The sequence below is a fragment of the Cynocephalus volans genome, chromosome 2, assembly GCF_027409185.1.
Source record: "Cynocephalus volans isolate mCynVol1 chromosome 2, mCynVol1.pri, whole genome shotgun sequence".
Lineage (NCBI taxonomy): Eukaryota > Metazoa > Chordata > Mammalia > Dermoptera > Cynocephalidae > Cynocephalus > Cynocephalus volans.
In genome coordinates, this window is record NC_084461.1 from 31,030,860 (window position 1) to 31,052,141 (window position 21,282).

General features: G+C 42.7%; 1 protein-coding gene across 2 annotated transcripts in view; it reads right to left on the minus strand.

Annotated features, from left to right (window-relative positions):
• Positions 1–21,282, minus strand: part of ADAMTS12 (ADAM metallopeptidase with thrombospondin type 1 motif 12) — a 339,684-nt gene that overhangs the window by 201,491 nt on the left and 116,911 nt on the right. For both annotated transcript variants that reach the window (XM_063087212.1, XM_063087211.1), the window contains exon 3: positions 12,036–12,186. In XM_063087212.1, the coding sequence (XP_062943282.1) occupies positions 12,036–12,186 (151 nt within the window). The remainder of the gene's footprint in view (positions 1–12,035; positions 12,187–21,282) is intronic.

Below are 21,282 nucleotides of genomic sequence, written 5' to 3' on the forward strand. Positions count from 1 at the left end.
TCCCTCCAGATCCTAGTGATCTTGCATCTAGACTCAGGTTTGGGGATTGCCACTTCCTCCCTTCGATGCTCTGACCCATGATGACGTACCAGACACATTCACTAACTCAGGACCCTGAAGTTCTGCTGCCTCCCCTTAAGGTCCTGGCTGGCTCTTCTGGGTGAGGGCAGAGTGCAGGGAGCAGGAACCTGTGCTCCTAAGTTTTAGGTGTAAAGGAGGCAAACGACCTGGAGAGGAAGCATTTGGGAGCCAGATGCCAGGGTTACTCGAAAGACCAGTCAAAATCTTTTCCTTTTAGGTGTGAGATGCCAGTGTGTACAAATCCACTTGACAGATTTTTTTAAACCACACTGGTGTGAATGAAGAATGTCAAGATTGTTTTGTTTCTAGATATTGCAGAATAAAAAGAGAAAGAGCTTCAACTTATGAAAGTTAAGAGAATCCACAATGATCTTCTAAGCCCTTCATTTTACTGATGAGGAAATGGAGACCAGGGCTTATGTTACTTGCCCAAGTCAGGGAATGACAGAAGTAGTACAGAACACAGTTCTGATTTCTGGTCCATTTCTCTCTAAATTCTACTGTAAAAAGAAAAAAATTTAAAACTCACTTCCATATATATAAGCAAGATTAAAAATAATGATTAATAACCGTTGCTTTCCATCTATGGCTAATTACACAGCAACCTCAGGCATATCATTAATGTGTCAGATTCACTTTAAGTTTTTGCAATAAAGCAGGTCTAAATCCCGGGCCAGCTACCTAATTTGCAGAACACAGTGCAAAATGAAAATGCGGGTCCTGGCCAGGGCAGGGAAGTCAATCTTTCTTTCCCACAGCCTACCATGCTCAGGGATTGCAAACTCTGCACCAGGATATGTTTGGTACTTGAATGAAGGGTAGATGAAAGGTCCCCAAGCTGCCTGCCAAATGCCAGCTTGGGATGGGGAGGACAACTGTATGTTCCACTCCAGGACACCTTGGGATGCACATCCAATCCTCACCCTGCTACATCTGTGCCCAGGCTCCTGCAGGGGGCAAAGAGTGACAACAGAATGCAGTCTTCCCCTGACTGCTGTAACATGGTCACTGCCTCAGACAGAGGGTCCCAGTGATAGTGGGATCAGAGCAGAAAGGAAGAGGCCAGGTGGGACCAGGGAGTCAAGAGGTCAGGGAGAAAGTGATGAAAACTCAAACCAGGAAGGTAGGGAGGTGGCAGGATGTGAGGCTGAGTGTGAGCCGAGGCTCCAGACCCCCAGCACATGCTCCATGGTTCCATCAGCCTTCACTTACAAAGTACAGATTCAAAGATAAAACCAATAGGAGTTTCATGATGGCACCACAGAGCACTAAACCCCAAGCGTGGAACTCTTTTAAGTGTGGGGCCTGTGTGGTCCCCCTAGTCACATGCCCAGGAAGCCGACCCATGGCTTACACAGCATAATTAACTCCTCCTAGCTTGGAAGAACTAAAGAAACACTGAGCAGGTAGGCTAATCAATGGTTGCTGGATAGTCTGCCTGGGCTGCCATAACAAAGTACCACACACTGGGAGGCTTAAGCAGCAGTGATTTATTTTCTCACAGTTTTGGCAGCTGAAAAGCCAAGATCAAGGTGTTGGTAGGTTTGGTTTCCTGAGACCTCTCTTCATGGCTTGCAAATGTCTGCCTTCTCGCTGTGTCTTCTTATGGTCTTTCCTCTGCTCAAGTCTGTGGCCAAATTTCCCTTTCTTACAATGGTACAGTCAAAGTGGATTAGAGCACACCCTAACGACCTCATTTTAATTTAATTACCTCCTTCGGGATCCTATCTCCATATACAGTCACATTCTAAGATACTGCGGGTTAGGATTTCAACATATGAATTTTGGGGAGACAATTCAGTCCATCACAGGCACTGTTCCTCAAGTGCTGGATACTCTGTAAAAGTAATCTCAGGGAAAATGGCTCATTGAGAATTTATGCCCACTATTATGGAAGACTTATCTCAGGGGAGGCCTCTCTAACCCTCCTAATTACATCAGCTTTCGCTGCTATACACTCATAGCATTTGGCATAATGCTTACACATACAATTTTTGTAACTTCTGTTTAAGTTCTTTCCCCACTAGATTGTAAGTCCGTGAGGGCAGGGTCCAACTTGACATGTTCAGAACTGTGTCCCTTAGTGTCTGGCCCATAGAAAGCACCAAATTAACATTTCTCGAAGGAAGGAAGGTCAATCAATGACATGCAAACCAATGTAAGTAAAATTCTAGAACTTTCTAACCTTTGGCATATTGGCCCAGAAATTACCCTAGAGATCCATTTCTCTGCCTTTGGAGGGGAGTATTTAGAGCATAAAGTGCATAGATAATTTCCTCAAATATTTGATTTCAAATCTAACAAGTAAACTTCCTTCCTCATTTAAAAAAAAAAGCAATTTTATAGCTATTTATGAGACTTCAAGCTGCTGCACAGAAATGAGACTGTTTGCGGTTGGGAGTGTTTGTTTTCCCAAACATCGGAATTAATCAAGCTGTGGGACAAACACATCGGTAATATTAATTGCTGCCATAAGAACACATTTACCTTGCCTCAGTGACTCAGAGTGCTCTTGAAATACTTAGAACCCCAGCCCAGGTAAGACTGGATTCTACTCCCACCTGCAGCATCCCACTACAAACACACATCATTTATAGGTGTAATCAATCAACAAACATTTATCAAATAATTAGCATGCACCAGACACTAGGCTTGATATTTAAAATACAAAGATGAGCCTATTGGTGGAAATAAATACAAGTTTAACAGGATAATAATTAATGAAGCTATGATTCATTCATTTATTTACTCACTCATTCAACATTTACCAGGTGGTTATTAGTATGGCAGGCTCTGTCCTAGGCACTGGGGCTACAGCAGAGATCAAGAGCGAGGAAGTGTTTGCCTGCATGGAGCTTACTTCCAGTTGGAGGAAGACAGACAGTAAACCAATAAACAAGTAAGTAGATAAAATAACATCAGATGATGACAAGTACTGTGAAAAAAATAAAGTAGGATAAAGGGTTTACAAAGGACAGAGGTAAAGAAATCTCAGATGGTGGTCAGGGAAGGCTTCTCTGATTGGATGATTTTGAGAAGGAACCTAAACAGTGTGAGAGAGTGAACCATGAAGAAATCTGGGGGAGGAGAACTCCAGGCAGAGGGAACAGCCAGTGCAAAGGTCCTGTGATTAGCCCATTTCAAGGAACACCAAGGAGACAGAGAAGGAGAGGGAGAGTGGGGAGGAGATGAGAGAGAAGGTAATCAAAGGTCACATCAAAATACACAGTGAGGTCAAGAAAGGGCATATCAGCCCTCCTAGGCAGTCCACTGTTGGGGAAGGGGACCTCACAGAGCAGGCAGCATTTGAAATGAGACTGGAAGGATGCCACAAATCTGCTTTGTTCTCCCACTGCTTACAGGAAGCTGACAACCGTGTGTGCTCTGGGTTCCGAGACCAGCACTCAGTTGGTGTTGCTGTGGCTAACTGCCTGGACCCTCAGGGCCTTGTCTTCCACGCTCATGTTCAAAGTTTGCATCTACCTAGAGAAGACACCTGCTCTTCTGTGCCTAATAACTCTCTCAGGCCTCCATCTCTTCATCCCTGCCTGGTTCAATATTCTGTTCACCTCTGTATTCTTAGTGCCTGGCACAGTGTAGCAGCTTGTAATAATAAAGTCACTCACTTCCTTTTTCTTTCTATATGTCTGTCTCCCTATCTATCTACCCATCCACCCATCCATCCATCCATCCCTCCATCCATCCATCCATCCATACATACATATATACATATATTCTCTGCTTTTTTCCAAAATAAGAATTTTAAGTAGTCCTTATTTTAGCTACAACCACACAATGTTAGGCCACAGGTACCAACCTTGGCACGTCTTTGTCTCTGCTGCACGTTCCTCTTCAATAGTGAGGCAGGTATCTGCGACTGCTCATAAGCAGACGGTTCAGAGCATACACTAAATTTCTTTAGGGAAGTGTGAGTATTCACAGGGTTAAACTGGATCCATATAGATAAAATATAAGAATCCAATAAACTACCAAATACATCATAGACAATCAGTAAGTTTAACACTGATAAGTTCCACATTTTTTAGTTACTGCCCTGGCCAGGAACTCTGCCAGATCTTGGGGACATACATGGGAATAAGCAGACAGGACTCCTGATCTTGCTGGGCTTATTGTCTGGAGAAGGACACAGACAGATGTGTGGCAAAGCCTCTGCTAAGATGCGAAGTGGCTGGTGTCAGGAGTCACAGGAAGGCATCCCATGCAGATGAGTGCACTTGAGTGGCTTTTCTAAAGGAAGCCATGTGGAGTCCTAAGGGATTACAGAAGTAACTCCGAAAGCATTTGGGGAGAATAGGCTTCAGCCAGAATGAACCTGAGTGCAAGGGCTAGAGGCGGGGACAAACCAGGCTTCTTTAAGGAATAAAAATGAGTTCAGGACAGCACGAGCTATATTTGGAGTGCCAAGAGATGCAATTGGAGAAACAAGCAGAGGCCACCCAGAGAAGGAGATACTAAAACTTATTAACAACCTGGGTCTTGCTCCCAAGGATGACAGGTACACGGGCAGGCTTTAGGTGTGAGAGAGAGAGGATCTGATTTATGGTCTAGAAATATTTCTCTGACTTCTGATGTCAGAGATCAAGGGCAGGGAGACTAGTTAGGAGGCTGCTGCAGTAATCTGAGTGAGAGGTGACAGAGGCTGAAGTTCAGTAATGGCACTGGACAAAGATGGACAATTTAGCAAACTATTTAGGCAGCAGAAATGACAGGACTTGTAATAATGAGGGTTGACTGAGGACATGGATTAAATATGAAAACCACACCAAAGATTTATTTGCCACACAGAGCTTTGAAGCTAGAGATTGAGTCATTTGTTTGAGTTTTAGGGTGAATCACACTTTCCTGTCGGGGGCACTAATGTCCCCAAGGATGAGCACACTGAAGTGGGGAAGAAAGGTCAGATGCCATCTCAGGTCTCTGCAGGCAGCAGGGTGAAGCCAGAGATTGGTCTGAATGGGATAGGCCTCCACCACCCTCCACCCAAGGCAGATGGCGGCACAGGAACGACCATGGCAAAGCTAGGAGCCACTTACACTTTTCCCTATAGAGTTGTGGGAAGTGCCATAGTGCTTAAAATGCTAACATTTCAAGTAACATTTCGTCAGGGTCAGTACTTTCTGTCCTACCAGAGAACCATCTGTCAGATGAAACTGATTCTCTGCTCACATTGATCCAAATGCCCCTCTCAGCCCTGAATGCCTTCCTCAGTGCTCTCTGCCCTTCCGAGTTTTACCCACACTTGGGTGCAGTCCCGGCCACTCTGACAGCATGTGCTCACCATGGGGCATCCTGGAGGAGATAAGACAAGCAGATGTTTCCTATGGAAGCTGCTTCCTGATCAGGGCGTGGGAACCTATGCACCTGAAGCAATGAAGGAAGAAGGCAACAGATTGTCCAGTACTAAGAAATGCAAACAAGGGGGTGGTCACCGTGCAGTCACTTCATGAAAAAAGGCTTGTGACTGGATGATTGAGCATCTCAGAGCTAAGGAGCAACTGTGCAGAGGCCTGTGGCTCTCTCAGTTCCTGTAGTCTTGTTGTTGGATTTTATTAAGAAAACAAAACCAATGGGTTTCTTCTGATACATTCATGCACGAAATATTTCCCCAAATTCTTCCCAACAGTCTTCTCATCCTCTTATTAGTAAAAGCTTGAGGCACTTTACCAATCCTCCTACCAGTTATTAAAGCAGATAATAAAAAATAAATGCCCCCATACTAAAATAAAAAAATAAAAAACAAGTACAGAAAACAAAGTGTTAACTATTTCATAGCTAAGCAAAGCACGAACTGCTGGGCGGCCTCTAATCATAAGGTAATCAACTAATCAAGAAATTCAAGACAAGGCTCAAGTGGGTTGTGTCAAGAAATTTTGATGTTAGTCAAGGAAAACTAATAGTGCCATTTAAGTAAATTTTAGACTCCCTATGAAGTCTGTTAGTTATTTAGAATCTTCAACTAACTGGACTTTCACAAAATCAGAACAAAGTTTATAAGCACCCCCAAAGCTTATAACTTTGTTCTGATTTGTCAGATTAGTGATCTGATATGGTAATTAATTCCAATGAGCTACTATTAATGTTACTACACTATTTGGCATTTATTAGTATTTAATAACATCTATGTATGTTAGTTTAAAAAGCAACTGAAAAATTTCCAAATGACTTAGGTAAGAAATCCACTCAAGACTTTGATTTCTTTTTTATTTTATTTTTTTATTGAATCATAATTGATTATACATATTTTGTGGATTCATTGTTGGCAAATGTTGATCAAATCAATATTACTAGTATGTATATTGTTACAAATCGTACTTATTCTTAATGCCCCTTGTCCAATCTCTCCCTATCCCCCTGTCCCTCCCCCCACCGACACTGATAACCCTAGGTTTCTTCTCTCCTTCAGAAAAAGTAATGGTTACTCTGTTGATTTGTTGCCTAGATGATCTGTCCAACGCTGACAGGTGTGTTCAGTTCCCCCAATATTATCACAGAGCAGATGCTTCTTCTGTCACTCTGGAATGGGCTTTGTGGAGAGAGACATCCTCTTCTTTTCTTTGGTCTCTGCTGGTGACTCTCCTTGTGTCAATGCACTCCAGTGGCTGGAGGGCCATCTACATGGTGGTTGTGACATCTAGCCACTTTCACGGCAGCCGTGTTTACTGTGGTGGCTGTGGTGGGCCCCCGACACAGATGTGATATTTTTGGCATGCTCTTTGGTGCTGGTGGTATGCCTGGGTGTGGATGGGGGTGTCCAGTCCCCGGCTCCATATCCTGGGCCCCTGTGTAGGCACCAAGGCACTGGCAGTGTGCCTGGATATGGGAGTGGGGTCCAGACCCTGGCTTCAAGCCTTAGGTTCCTAGGCTGGCACCGAGGTGCTGGCAGTGCATGGTGGTGGGTGGAGGTTTCAGTCCCCAGATCCATGCCCCAGGCCCCTGGGTGGGACCCTGAGGTGCTGGTGGTGTGCCTGGGTATGGGCAGGGGGGGTCTGGTCCCCGGCTTCAAGCCTCAGGTTCCCAGGCTTGCACTGAGGTGCTGGCTGGTGTGTGTGGTTGTGGGTGGGGGTCCGGTCCCCAGATCCATACCTCAGGTCCCCTGGTGGCCCCAAGGCACTGGTGGAGTGCCTGGGCCAGAACTAATTTGTTGTCCTTTGCTTACTTCTAAAATGGGAGAACTTCTTGAGGGAACTAGTACTTGAGTTGTATGTTTGCTGCTTTGCTGCTGTTTCCCTAAGGAAGGCTTTTTTGCGCAACTCAGGGTTTAATAGTTGACCTTATAGGTACTTTTAGCTCTCAAGAGACCTGGTGCACCTGTGTTGTATAGAAACTCTGATCTGGGCCTGATTCTTTTCATCGAGCTGCACCCCATGCAATTCTGCATTCCCAACCAGTCTCCTCTGAGTGGTCCTGTGCCGATTCGGGGGCAGATTGGCTGTCTTTGCTGTGTCCCAGCATTCTCCTGGTGGGCCTGTCTTCCCCACTGCCTGTGCTCCAAACACTTTCCATGGGATGGGCCCTGCGCTGGTCCCTTGCAATGGACTCACTGGCCTCGGAATGGTTCCCCTTTTTCAGCTGTTCTGGCTCCTCAGTCCTGTGTGGGTCCACAGGAGCCCTGTTAGTGGTCTTGCTGGTCTGGGAGCCACCAAGACCCTCTTCTCTCCTGCCACCTCCAAGCAACTCCATCTGAAGGGCAAGCTGCGGCTCCTGCCAACTCCTGCTCCATGCACTCAGCAGCTCCAGGGTTAAAGTGGCCACAGCCCAAAACGCTCAGAGCAGTTTTTTCTTTCTCTCATCATGGGTTCTCCCCCTTCATGAACTCTGCAGGTCTCTCCTCCTCTTTCCCTGAGCTCCAGCAGCCCCCGCTTGGCTGTTGTTACATTTTTATAGTTGTAAATTGGTTGATTTGTGGGAGAGAGTGATGCTGGGGACTGTCTATTCTGCCATCTTGACCAGAACTCTGACACTTTGATTTCTTGCAATATGGTGGACTAGATATTCAGAAAAATTCTCCCAGTATTAAGTCCCTACTAATGCTAAAGCAGTAAAAAAGGAGAAATTGTCAAAGGCCAAAAGTAGAAAAAATAAAAATTAAAACAATTAAGCAGAAGTTCAGAGAGAAAAGAAAAAGATGCAGTATGACCATTTTCTGTGTCAACCTGGCTAAGCTGTGGTTCCCAGTTTTTCAATCAAACACTAATCTGGGTGTTGCTGTGAAGGTGTTTTGCAGATGTGATAATGTCCATAATCAGTTGACTTTAAATAAAGAAGATTATTCTTGATCTGGTAGGCCTGATTCAATTAGTAGAAAGGCCTTACAAGCAAAGCTGAGGCTTTCCAAAAGATGTTCTGCATGTGGACAGCTGCCTCAGCCTGTGCCCGAGAGTACCAGCCTGACCTTTCCAATAACCTTCCCATGGGTTTTGGACTAGCCAGCTCCCATATCACAAAAGCCAATTCCTTATAGTAAGTCTGTGGTTTTTCTTCTCTGGTTGGACCCTGACTGATGCATGGCACTAGCAGCTGATCTGGGGCATCTGCTGCTCCCTACTTTTGCTCCAGGGAAGAGACAAATTTAGGACCCACATAGGTGAAAAGTCCAATTAGAGACTAAGTGAAAAAGTAAACCAGAAAACAAATGAACCAACAAGTAAGCAAACCTAAAATTGGCAGTCTTGGGCCTGAACTCTAGGTACAGGGGAGAAAACTAATCATCAAGAATCTATAGCCACAAGCCATAGATTTGGGGCCCTAATTTACAACAGGACATGTGTAACTTTGACACTAAGCATAATGAAATACTACTTCCCATCCATCTGACTGACACAATTTAAAAGTGAGAATACCAAGTATTAGGCAGAATATGGAACGATGGGAACTCTCGATCACTGCTCTTGAACATCAATTTTGGAAGGTAATTTTGCATTATCTGGTAAAGTCATAGATGTATATATCCTACGAGTTATTGATTTCATTCCCCTACTGGGTGGAATAAAAGCCCCATGAACCTATGTACTAGGAAACATACAAGAACGGTTTTTGTAACATAAAGTAAAATAGCCCAAACCTGAAAGCAGTTCAGATCCACTCACAGGAGTTCACATAATAGAGACTCTGCAGCAGAGAAGATGAGTAAATGATAGCTCCATGTCCTGGCACAAACATAATGTGGAGTAACAGAAAGCCTAATAAATACATTAAGACTCCATATCTCCTCATGGCCTTACCATATATTGTAAAGTTAAAGCCAAGACCAGATCCCTACTTACTCGTGTCATATTTCCAAGCTGTCAACTCTTCAGACAAAGAAGTATATCCTATTCTCAATTGTACCCACACAACCTAGAAAAGCACCTGGCACAAAGCAGATACCCAATAGCTACTTGTTGAATGGATGAATAAATTTTGAACACAAGCATGCATGCCAGGAACCAGGCCCCGTGTTTCTAGTCTAGAATCCTGATGCACGAAGTCCCAGACTCTGACTTTACCTGCCTAGGCCCCTTTCTGCCATAGATGACCTTGTAGCTATTGTCATCTGATACATATGACTAGTGTTAATTCTCCTTCCTCAGCGTTCTGGAACCGAAGTTCTCCCAGACACTTTCATCCAACAGCCCCTCAAGTCCCAGTGTGACCATGTTCTCGCCAAAAAGCCTCAGAGAAATGAGCAGATCATTGTTGATAAAATGAGGTTTTGAAATTTGCTTGGGAAGAGAGATGGTCACAAACAACTGATACTTCCTCAATGTCTAGAAAAGCCATGTTTCTTCCTTCTTTCTATCAATGTAACAGACTAGAAGCTAGTGTACTCTAGTTTCATGTTCTTAACTGTGAAATACTCTTTGTCAGTTTCATTTCAACGATTTACTGAATTCCTACATTGTGCCCAACACTGTGTTACACACTGTTTGGGAAGGGAGTCCCTATTTTAAAGGGGTTCTTGAGAATGGTTGACAAAACAAGATTTCTATTCAAGAAAGACTTAAAGAAGAAACAAGAGGCAGTATAAAGCTGGAGTTATAATAGAACTTTGTCTTGTGAGCTTGGCTATATTCGGACACTAACTAGCTTGATGCTTTTGAAAATTCACTCCCTTCTTTAATCATGAAGTCCTCTTTGGTGAAAGGCGGCTTCATTAGGCACTGTCAAAGGTCCTTCCAACAGAACTGTTCAATTCTGACAGTCTGAGTTTCTAAGCAAAGATGAGAGAGTATCTTTTAGAAGACGGGTGTGGGTAAATTCACAATGCAAAGATTGCTCTAAAGTGGGATTGGTCAGAGAAGGTGGGAAGTCTTAAGGCTGGCCTGGGAGCACAGTATGAAAGGATGACAAGCGTTATATCGGTGGTGTTGTGTGTGACCTAATAAGGACCAAACCCCACTCTTTTCCTATTTATCCCTTCTGCCTTCATGACCAAATATATGTTATTCTCAATTAATTTTTAGTTACCTCTACCTCAACAGGGGAGTTATGAGAGAGAGAAGTGTTCGAGGTGGGTGGATGAGGAATAGCCTATCTCATTTCACAGAGCAGCGAAGCCTACGGAAACAATCACCCAGCCAATTTCACTCACTGCCCTAGTGACGCTCTCTGCCACACTGTCGACCTAGTGATCCAAAAGGTATTGAATCAGGCACAAAAAGTGCTCTCCATCATCCAAAGGGTAGCAGGAATCGGGCAATTATTCAAGTGATAGGATCAGTGACAGAGTACTAAAAATTCAGATTGTGACTAACTAATCTGTATTTGTTCCTTCATTAATCAAATCAGCCAGATAACGTATTTCTTCCCCTCTCTTGATACTTGCTAGAAAATTTAGACAGCAAGTTATCTAATTTAGGACAAAGTTACATTAGCTTACTGAAAGCTAAGGAATTAAAGCAGCTGTCTGCTTTTGTGCACAGAAAACTTTATAAAACTCAAAAGTTTCTTATCGTTTACAGACTCTGCTAAGATTAGAGAAGAAAAACTCCCAGGAAAGTTACACGTAGCACAAAGTCCATAGAGAAGTTACTTGTTCCCTTGTCCTTTCAATCTCTTATTGACAAAGCTCAAGTTCTCTGTGTCCCTTCCACCAGAGTCCGCCTTCCTTAAATCTTTCGTCATCTATTTATTTTCCCTTTGAGGTCCATGTTTTCCAAATTCTTAAGACATATAAATAATATTACGTATTCATTTCGTTAACTGTCCCTCTGGCATTGTTAGTTTCTTTGAAGAAAGGAAAAACTACACAGTTTTAGGAAATATCTCAATTTCCAGTGGCCCTTTATGCAGAGTTTATTATCTCCTACAAATTAAAGAGAATGTGATTGTTGCAAGGAAATAACTTGGGTCACCTCTGAAAACTACCCAAAACTCTTCAGGACAAGTCCAAGAGGAGGAGTTTGGACCACTCCCAAAAAAAAGCATCGCTCAGTGAACACAAGCAGCCAAAAGAAGCTTCTCTGTATTCATCATGTGACAATGCATTGATATTTTGTTTTCAGTTTCTCTTCACACATTATTATCAGCATCATCAAACATTTAAATGTGCCTTCCATATGCAGATGTGACAAGCTGTCTAGTAATATTCCATAGTAACGTATTATATAATACTGCTAATACTGAAAATTGTTATGTCTCTAATTCAAACTATTTTCCTTTACAAAATTCAGTAGAGTTTTTTTTTTTTTTTCCAAACCAACTCATCATTTAAATGTCATCAGTATCAACAACTAGTGTGGCAAGAATATAGGAGATGGTTTTTTCCCTTCCCATTAAGAATAGAAAGAGACAAGTATAGAGAAGTAAAATACTTTATACAAGGGTGCATACTTTCTGGCAACAGAACAGAGAGGAGATAACAGACTTAAATAAGAAGCGGGCATGACTTAACAAAACAGCTAAAAAGAACAAAACAAACCCCTCAACCCATGAGAACGCTTAAGGCACAATACCCATTAATCCGCAGGTTGGTTCCTTTGTCTCCGGAACGCTCTGCCTCTGTCTCCTGTAAACGATGTGTGGGTGGTAAGCTCCCTCTGCCAGTGGATGCTTTTTCACAGGCTCAATGAAAAAATCTCCATGTGGTAGATGGAAAAATCCAGTCTGTAAATATATTCAATAAAAAGCTTTATTTGAATCAACTCTATCTATGCAAAAAAATTAATAAAATAAAAAATTATATGGATCATGATGATCTCTGAAACTCCTAAGACCAGTTGCTTTCATAGTCTGCCATTTGACTCACAGAATGGCTACACATAAATAACTTAATGAAATATCTTTATAGTCATGGTATTAAATGTTTTGGGGTCATAGATTTCTTTGTGACTCTGATGAAAAAAGTGCACATATACACATGTATCCAAAATGTAGCCTATGATTTTCAGGTTCATTGTTCCCTCCTAAAACTTGATGCTAGATATCTATGGATCTCAAATTAAGAGCCAGTGCTCCCTGGTTTCCCTATCATGAAGATGGTACCTACATCCTGCATTTCACTGACAACTTTTGGAACATTTACCTGTAAGTGGTTACCCTGGCCATAGGTTCACACAACTGTTTGACTAGACATGTTTGATGTCATTCTTCTCTCAAGAAAACAAATAACATTATGCTACAGTCCTTGATCTGAGACTGATTCTGGGGTCTACAGTGGAAGGCCCACTGTCAAATTCAGGGAAAAGGAGGCATTCTCATTTCACAGACATGGAATCAGTGATGAGCAGGAGAATGCTGGTCAATGAGGAGCTGCTCTTAGAGGTCAGGGTTAGAGGTGGTATAACTTACAACTCTCTTGTCCTCTTAGGAAAATTCCTTAGTGCCATTTGAGGTGCTTAGTAAACTCCTTTGCCAATGACCTCCTCGAGTGGATTTAACTCTCAGGATCTCATTTCTATATCTTTGAAACAAAGGGCTTATACTAGATGACATGTTTGGGGCATCGCATTGAAGTGATCAGGAGCTCAGACTCTGGAATTAAACTGGGTTCAAACTAAACTAACTTCCCCACTTATTAGCTGTGTGACCTTGGGCAAATGACCTTACTCAGTTTCAGATTTCTCAACTGAAAAATGGGATAATCAAGGGTTGCTATGAAGAGTAAATGAGTTAAAATATGCAAAGCTCTTAGAAATGGGCCTATCTCATCTTCTTACCTCTCATTAGGCTCTTTCCAGATCTCTGATTTTATATCATTTTGCTGTATTAGGGTCTCTGCAGTCAGTAAGGCAGTTCAGTGAATGTTAAATCTGCAAAAATAAACCTGGAAACATTGGAAACTAAGGGAAACTGCAAAAGTCCTCCGAAGTTCAAGCTCCCCTCATCGTTCCTCTGAGGCTGCTCTGCTCTGCAGATGAGTCTGAAGACTAGCTGAGCGGCACGCCCAGTCAGGAGGCAAGGGGGCCTCCATCAGAGAAGCTGCCTATTGTCTATCGGACAGCTCTGGACAGGGTGTCTTTCCAAAACGTTGACTTCATTGTCACCAGAAATAGAACCAGATCTTAACATAAAACTAAGAATTGGCTTCCTATTTGGAGGTTACTGACCTTAAAATATCTTTAATAACAAGGACAACAGAAAAAAAGAACACTTTACTGGAAGTCAGAAGAATAGCTGTGTGACCTTAAATAGATCACACAACCTTTTTGAGCCACAACGTCTTCATCTATAAAATGGGGGCGATGCCCACTTCCTCATAGGCCTGTTAGGAGAATCAAGTGAGAAGTTTGTAAAAGTGCCAGGCAAACCGCTTTCCAAATGCAGAAGGGAAATATTTTAACACCAATTCCAATAGTGGTTACATCTGACATATTTTGCTTTTATGTTGACATTTCTTAGGAGACGTGATATTTTTTCTCAGTATCTTTCTTTGAGAAACACATCTGGCACTTGAAGAACTGACCCGGCCCAGAGAGAGGTATCAAATAATTGCAATAAAGTAGCTAGAAACAGACTCTGTGCAGTGCCGAGATTTGGTTCCATTTCAGCTCTGAGTTGGAGACCAGGTGCTGGAAGAGACTGTGGTGGACCTATTGGTGATGAAGCTCATTTGCTCCACAGAAGCAAAGCTGAAGAGCAGGACTCCTCAGAGATGGCTGGACCAGGGCCCTTTGTGTACCGCTCTCAACCCAACATTGATGTCTTTGAAGGAAAAAATCCCAAAACAAGGACAACAAAAAACCCACCACTGAGAATAAGGATTTATTGGTATTTCTTCAGCCTCAAATTTTGGACACAAGGGGTGCAGAAGAAACAGATGGGAATTCCACTCAGAACATCATAACTACTTTACGGGCAACCTGAATGAGAATGCCTGAAAGCCAAGCCAGCATTTTCCTAAAGGCTTACTTCATTTGTGTTCCTCCACAAGGTGAGACTTGCCAGTGTGCTCCTGCAAATCACCTATTCAGTCTCAATATGTCTCAGAAGCTGGATGGAGACTAAGAGAGCTGGCCAGCTAGAGGGGATGCAGGAGACTTGCTTACCTGCAAGCAGGGCTGCCAGCCCCAGGTCCCTGTGTGTGTCATGGAGAAGGGACCGGCAGGAGAGGGGACGGAGAGACATGGGCTTGTTGTGGGGAGAGTGAGGGGGGGTTCCTAGCTGAGCTCTGCACCTCTGCTCTCTCCCGACACATAAACACAGAGCTTTGTACATCTGGCACCCAGGTGGCCCCAGTTTATTGGTTTCTTCTTGTGTAACTGAAGCCAAGTCATGCTGGAAGAAATCATCTATGGTTTACTTTCCAAAAAAAAGGCTGGCTCCATGCTTTCTCCAAAGCTAAGTGCCCAAGAGAATCACTTCGTCTGTTACCAGTTCTGGACCTGAACCAAAGGAAGCACTCTCCATTCCAGTCTTCTTGGCAACCTGCTCACTTCTCCCGCACCTTTAAAGGAGAATGGGAACGGAATTGAGCAAAAAGTATCTGATGCACTGAAGGCCTGTACTCTGTATTCAGAAGAACCTGGGCAGAATGAGCTCCAGGCTGAAGCTCAAAGAAGACAAACCTGCCCTTTTACCTCCTCCCTCACCTACTCTTATCCCTCCCAGTATCCAGTAGTCTCAGCAAACTAATAAACTCACCTACTTGTTTTAACTAAGTTATAAATGTCCGTGAATGCTTCCCAAGGCTATCTTCTTAAAATGGTTTTACATAAACTTTATTCTGAAGCATTATAAACATACAGAGAGATGTACAAATCACAGCTGTAAATCTCCATTAATCTTTCATAAAGGGAACACCAGATGGAGAAATGGAACATTACCAGCAGCTGAGAGTTTCCCTGGTCCCCCTTCCTAGTCAATAACATCCCCTAAGGGTAACCATTACCCTGGTTTCTAACACCAATAGATTATGTCTAAGCCTTTCCTTAATTCTTTACAGGAAGCATTATTTGACACAAAAGGGAAAAAAAAAGTCTACTAGTTCAAATGTTAGGGACTGGCTAAAGGAAAAGATTTTGTTAAGGTGGGTGGATCTCCCAAATAAAATTTAAATTGGACTCTTTATATTGCTTCATAGGAGTGCGGCAAGCCCAGATGCTGGGGATGAGACAACCTTGGTATGAGTGGGTTCACGTGGAGTCTCCAGCGAGACTGAGAAGCCTTGGTATGAGTGGGGTTCACAAGGAGTCTCTACTGCTCTCTGCAAAGGAAGGGTGGGGAAGGACTCTTCAGAACAGTCTTAGATTGAGAATAGTTGCCCACACCTCTCCTATCTCTCCCCACAACTTGCATCAAAGTATTAGACATTTTGATGTATGTGACAGTGATCTGGGGTCCAGTGGGAAACTGGCAGCATCTTGCAAGGAATTTGTGAATGGCATGTTCTAGAGTCACAGAGCCTAGAGAACTTGCAGAGTCACCTGACCTATGCTGTTGTGCCTTCAGGAATATCACAGGTAAAACCTAGCAGCCTGAAGGGTAAAAACCAACAATATTGTAAAAGACATGTGAATGGCGCCCCCTGGAGTTGTGCAATAAAACACTACTTCCAAAATGCATCATCTTGCCCTGGAAGGAAATTCTTTCTCACTTGAAAATCTCAGAAGTTACCAGATCAATTTGTTTATTCCCACAGTGACGAGGACAATATGATCAGCATATTCTGAAATCAAGAACAGAAAAAAATAGTTTGCAATAAAGAGGTACCCAAAATACCCAATTATAGTATGTGGAGCACTAAAAAAGGTACCATCTGTTCCTCATTATATAGATAGGAAAGGGGATAAAATAGCCCCCCCAAAATCACCCTTATGGACTATCAATTTGTATCTATTATAGGGCCAGCCCTGTGCAAAAGCTCTAAGAAGGGTACTGATTCCTACCTTCAAGGTTTACAATCCCACCAGGAAGACAAAGTTGATTGATATTCACTAGACAGTAGGAAAAGTGACAGCAAAGCCCTAGGATTTTCATTTTGAAAAGGATTTAGTGTTCACACAGCCTAAATGACCAGGCTACAGGCTCTGGCAGTACTTGGTCTAGAGCCCAGACCTGGAGTCCTGTGTCACAGAGCCCTTCCCCACAGCACCCACCAGGGAAGCACTTCTGCAGGCACTATGGATTCCAGTGCTGTGGTTCAGAGGAGGCTGCTTTTAGAGAACGAAGACAAGACTCAATATCTACAGTCTCTAAATACTGAGCACAGTCCTAAAGCCATGAGAGGCTCCAGAATTTTTAACTTTCTTGTTGCTGGTTTGCAAGAGGCAGACAACTTTTTCTCAATGAATACACAGCCAGGACCTAAGTCAGTAGAAAGTAGAAGTCAAGGGATTATAGAAGCCTCAGAAGAAAGAGAGGTGGGAGTGGAATCACTGGGAAGATTCTCCCAGTAATCCCACCCTCTGCTGTGATGCCAAGAGCTCCCTGACTTGCTCCATTGAGCCAAAGAGGAAAGTGACTGGTAATATCATCAATTCATGAAGGTTTTGCATATGAATCTTGGCAGCCCTAGTAACTCATGTAGTTTGAGGATGTATGGACTCTGGTGCATCCACCTGGCAGTTACTACGTACCAGGCAGGTGTTAGGGATACAGCAATAAGAAGGTCTGGCCCCTCTGTCCTACAATAATCCTTCCCAATCGAACTCCCTGTGATGATGAAGATGTTCTCTTTCTGTACAGTCCACCTCTGTAGCCATGAGCCCCACATGACTACTGAGTACTTGAGATGTGGTTAATGCCACAAAAGAACTGAATTTTTAATTTCATTTAATTGTCATCTTAAAGTCAAACAGCCACAGGTAGGTAGTTAGTGGCTACCATATTGGACTGCTTAGTTCTAGAGACTGGCTGCCTAGGGAAGGAGAGAGATCCATAACCATATTCATCATATAATGCTGTGTGAGCAAGGGCAAATTTGAACATTTAAAAGAAAACAAACTGCAAAAATGTGACTTATTTCACTATAATAGTTTGTTTTCCATGAACAAGTAAATCAGGAGCCTGCTTGGGAACACCAATGCACCACATACAGACTTCAAAGAATCAATAGATACAAAAAATGCAACATTCACTAAAATTAAACTGAATCACTGGGAATAAATTGAGCAGGACAAGGTCTGTGTGAGAGGCTGCCACTATCCTGAGGCCAAAACAGATGGGGTGCAGATGTCTCAGCAGGAGCCTGGGACCCAGTTGTGATCACATGGAATTGGCAGCTAGGCTCCACTTCTAGAGCAAACTGTCCCCCTGAGAGCCCTAGAATATCAACCTACGTGTTCTCACACCTCTCAGACACTCTTTGGAGGAGCCCAACACAACGCTACTATACCCAAGAGCACAACCAACGCATTGGCTGACAGAAGTAGGAAAAAAAATCCCTTAATTGGAAAATGGACAAAAGGGGTTCCAAAAGAACATAAGATCAAAAAGTTATGATGGGGTTTAATAGAAACAGCATGAGCTGTGTGATCTTGGTTAAGTTACTTAACACACTGAGGCTCAGTGTTTTTAACTATCTTAACTTGCAGGACTGTGACTAACAGAGATACAGTACGTAAAATGCATAACAGAGACCTCAGCATATGGTAGGTACTCAACAGATGCACAGTATCTCATTTCTTCATGGCATCACCCCTAGCGAACAAACACAGTAGAAACTGGTGCTTGAAAGCAAGTACTCGGGAGTCTAACTGCTCGGTTCATCTCTCAGCTGCTAGTAACTAAACTTCTCCGGGCCTCGGTTTCCTCTTCTGATAAATATGAATAGTAACAGTAACTAATTAGCTAACTTATTAAAGGTTGTCATGTGGATTAAACAAGTTAGTATAAAGTGCTTGAATGAGTGCCAGGACATAGTAAGTGCCTGATAAGTATTAGCTATTAGCTATCATGATAGTCTAAAGGGTATTCCCCCAGATGCCTGGGCCAGAAGTTAAGGGTTTCTGTAGAAATTCAGAGTCACATTTTTAAAAGCTACCACTGCCACACTGGTGGAATTTGCCCTTTGCAGCAATGGGCAGAAAGTGCGGCCCACTCAGCCAGATGGAGGAATGCCAGGGAGGGGTGTGCTCAGGAGCATTTCTGAGCTGGGGAAAGGAGCCCACGCTTGGCCATGGGCCTCTGGGCCTGATGGACAAAAGAAGTGCCCCTTCAGCAGGAGGATGAAGTAACGCGATGGCAGGCTGGCAACTGAGTGAGTCGTTCTCAAAGAAAGAATGGAGGTGGGTGTGCCTGAAGACTGGAGAGAGGGAATGAGTATTTGTGCAAGGGCGTGAGGGGCTCCCACAAATGTAAAACTAAAGCTGCCATATGTCAGTGTCTTTAAGACTCTGAACAGGAGGAAGGACGAGGTATGAGCTAATGGATACGGTAGGGAGGATCTGACAGCAGAAGGGTGAAGAGAAGAAGGATCTGCCAGTGGACAGCTGTCAGGGGACTTGGCAGGTCCTGAACTGACAGAGCTAGGAAGTGGGGCCTCAAGTATGAGACACACTCAGACACAGCCAAATCACAGTCCAGATTCAGATACTGGTGGCATAAAGGGGAGACAACAGAAAGGCCCACATAGCCTGTACCCAAGATCTGCAGCAGAATCAATTCTACCTCTTTCTCTCCTCATGGCCACATAAGTAACTTTCTCCTGACTTGAAGATTTTTGGCAACATTTAAAAATTTTGTTTATAATTGATGCATAATAATTGTGCATGTTATTAAGGTGCAGTGTGATGAATCAATGCATGTATACATTGTATACTGATCAAATTAGGTAGTCAGCACATCTTCCACCTTAACACTTATCATTCCTTTGTGGTGATAACATTCAAGATCTTCTGTTCTAGCTTTCTTGACATATACACTACAATATTATTAGTACGTTTGTGGGTCTCATTAGCAAGCAGAAACAGGTGAGAATTCTTTTTCATCATCTATAGAAGAGTCTTTCCTTAGTTTACACAAAGCAGGGTTAGCCGACACCACACCAGAGGGGAATCAGTGGTGACTGGGCATACACTGAGCTATCTAGAAAAATCTGAGTGAAGACAGAATTAATAGATTTCTCTTTCTTCCTTTTTGATAGAATCTTGGAGCTGGAAGCCATGACTGAAGCTTCTGATCAAATCTCCTACACATCACAGGCGTCTTCTCAGCCTGGGAAGTTGGTTTTCAGGGCATCCCTCAGGAAGAATCAAGCACAATTCCCAAACTGGAATTTCTTCAAATGAATTAAGACTGAAATCTTCAATGGACTTAATTTCCTAGTCTCTATGTCAACCATGGATGCCAAATCCTGGCCTGCCCTTTTTCCTACCGGGAACAGAATCAATAGCACAACTTGTTTTCTGCTAGTGGAAAAAGCCAGATTTTGGGGACAGTCCTGCATTCAACACTCAACAACAGCACTAACAAGCAGTGCAGCTTTGCACAAATAATTTGGTCTCTCTGAACCTCAGTTTCCTCATCTGTAAAACTGTGATGACAGTATGTTTTTTTGCTGAGAAGTTATGGTAACAACCAAATGAGGAAATACATTAAAATGACCCCAAACAGTGCCTGGCCTTCAGCAAATGTTCCTTTTTCTATGGGTTTCCTCACAGTAATGGCATCTGGACTTTCCCTTGTTACTAAAGCTATCATTTACTCATCTTGCAGCATGATTACACCATGGAGTTGTTTATTTCTGAAAGTACTCAGGTTAGGGTTCCAGAAGAAAATCTTCCACCCACATAAGAATAGGAAAATGGCCTCTTAAATATCTTTGTAATCACTTGAATAGCACTTGGGACTGAGTGCATTTATTCAATTATTATACCCAAGAGCTGTTATCACAATATTCACTAACTATTGTTCTTATGGAAGAAAGGGTAAATAAATGATAGAAAGACAGCCATTCAGTCAATAAAGTGGATTTTTAGAAATTAAAAATGCAACCGCCAAAGAGATTGAAATATCAAATGACCCACTAATCCAGGGTTTCTCTAAATTTTAATGTGCAAAAGAAGCATATGGTGAGCTTATTAAAGATGCATATGCCCAGGAGCTTTGCCCAAACATTCAGTAAATCAAGTGTGATATCCAGGAATCTGAATTTTAGTGAGCATCCGGAGCCTTCTGATAAGGATAATCCATACATCACACTTTGAAAAACAATGCACGCTTCCATCAGGTGGTTCTTAATTATTCTTATCTTCCCACCCTGCAGCTGGCTAACACTAAGGATGTATGTGAGGAAATACTAATAATGGCCCCAATTAAACACTTAGTTCACCTCAATTGAAAGAAATTTCAACTATGACAATTGTTGATTGAAGTTTGTGAAGAACATTCCTCTGAATTTGAGGTTTGCAGAGAATGTTTGTAACATCTTGGTAGATCAGGGCAATTAAAAGTTGCCAAAAATAAAAGCCTAAAAACAATCCAGTAAGGGAAAGTGGGGAGGAGAAGTGGTGAACTAATGGGTACAAATTATGCTTTCTACCCTAAGTGAATCATTGTGCAGTATATGCATGCATGTAAACAACACACTGTACCCTACAAATATGTATAAGTTAATGTTAAAATTAAAAAACAAATAAAAATTAGCACATGGATACATTTACTAACTTATAAACAACAAAAAAACGTAAATAATTTTAAAAAATGATTAAATGTCACAGTACTGAGATGTGAAATAGATATGAAATCATTTCACATCCAGAAGTAACAGGCAATCTGAAAGAAGCTAGCCTGACACAGATGCTGAAAAACCCTACCGAACCT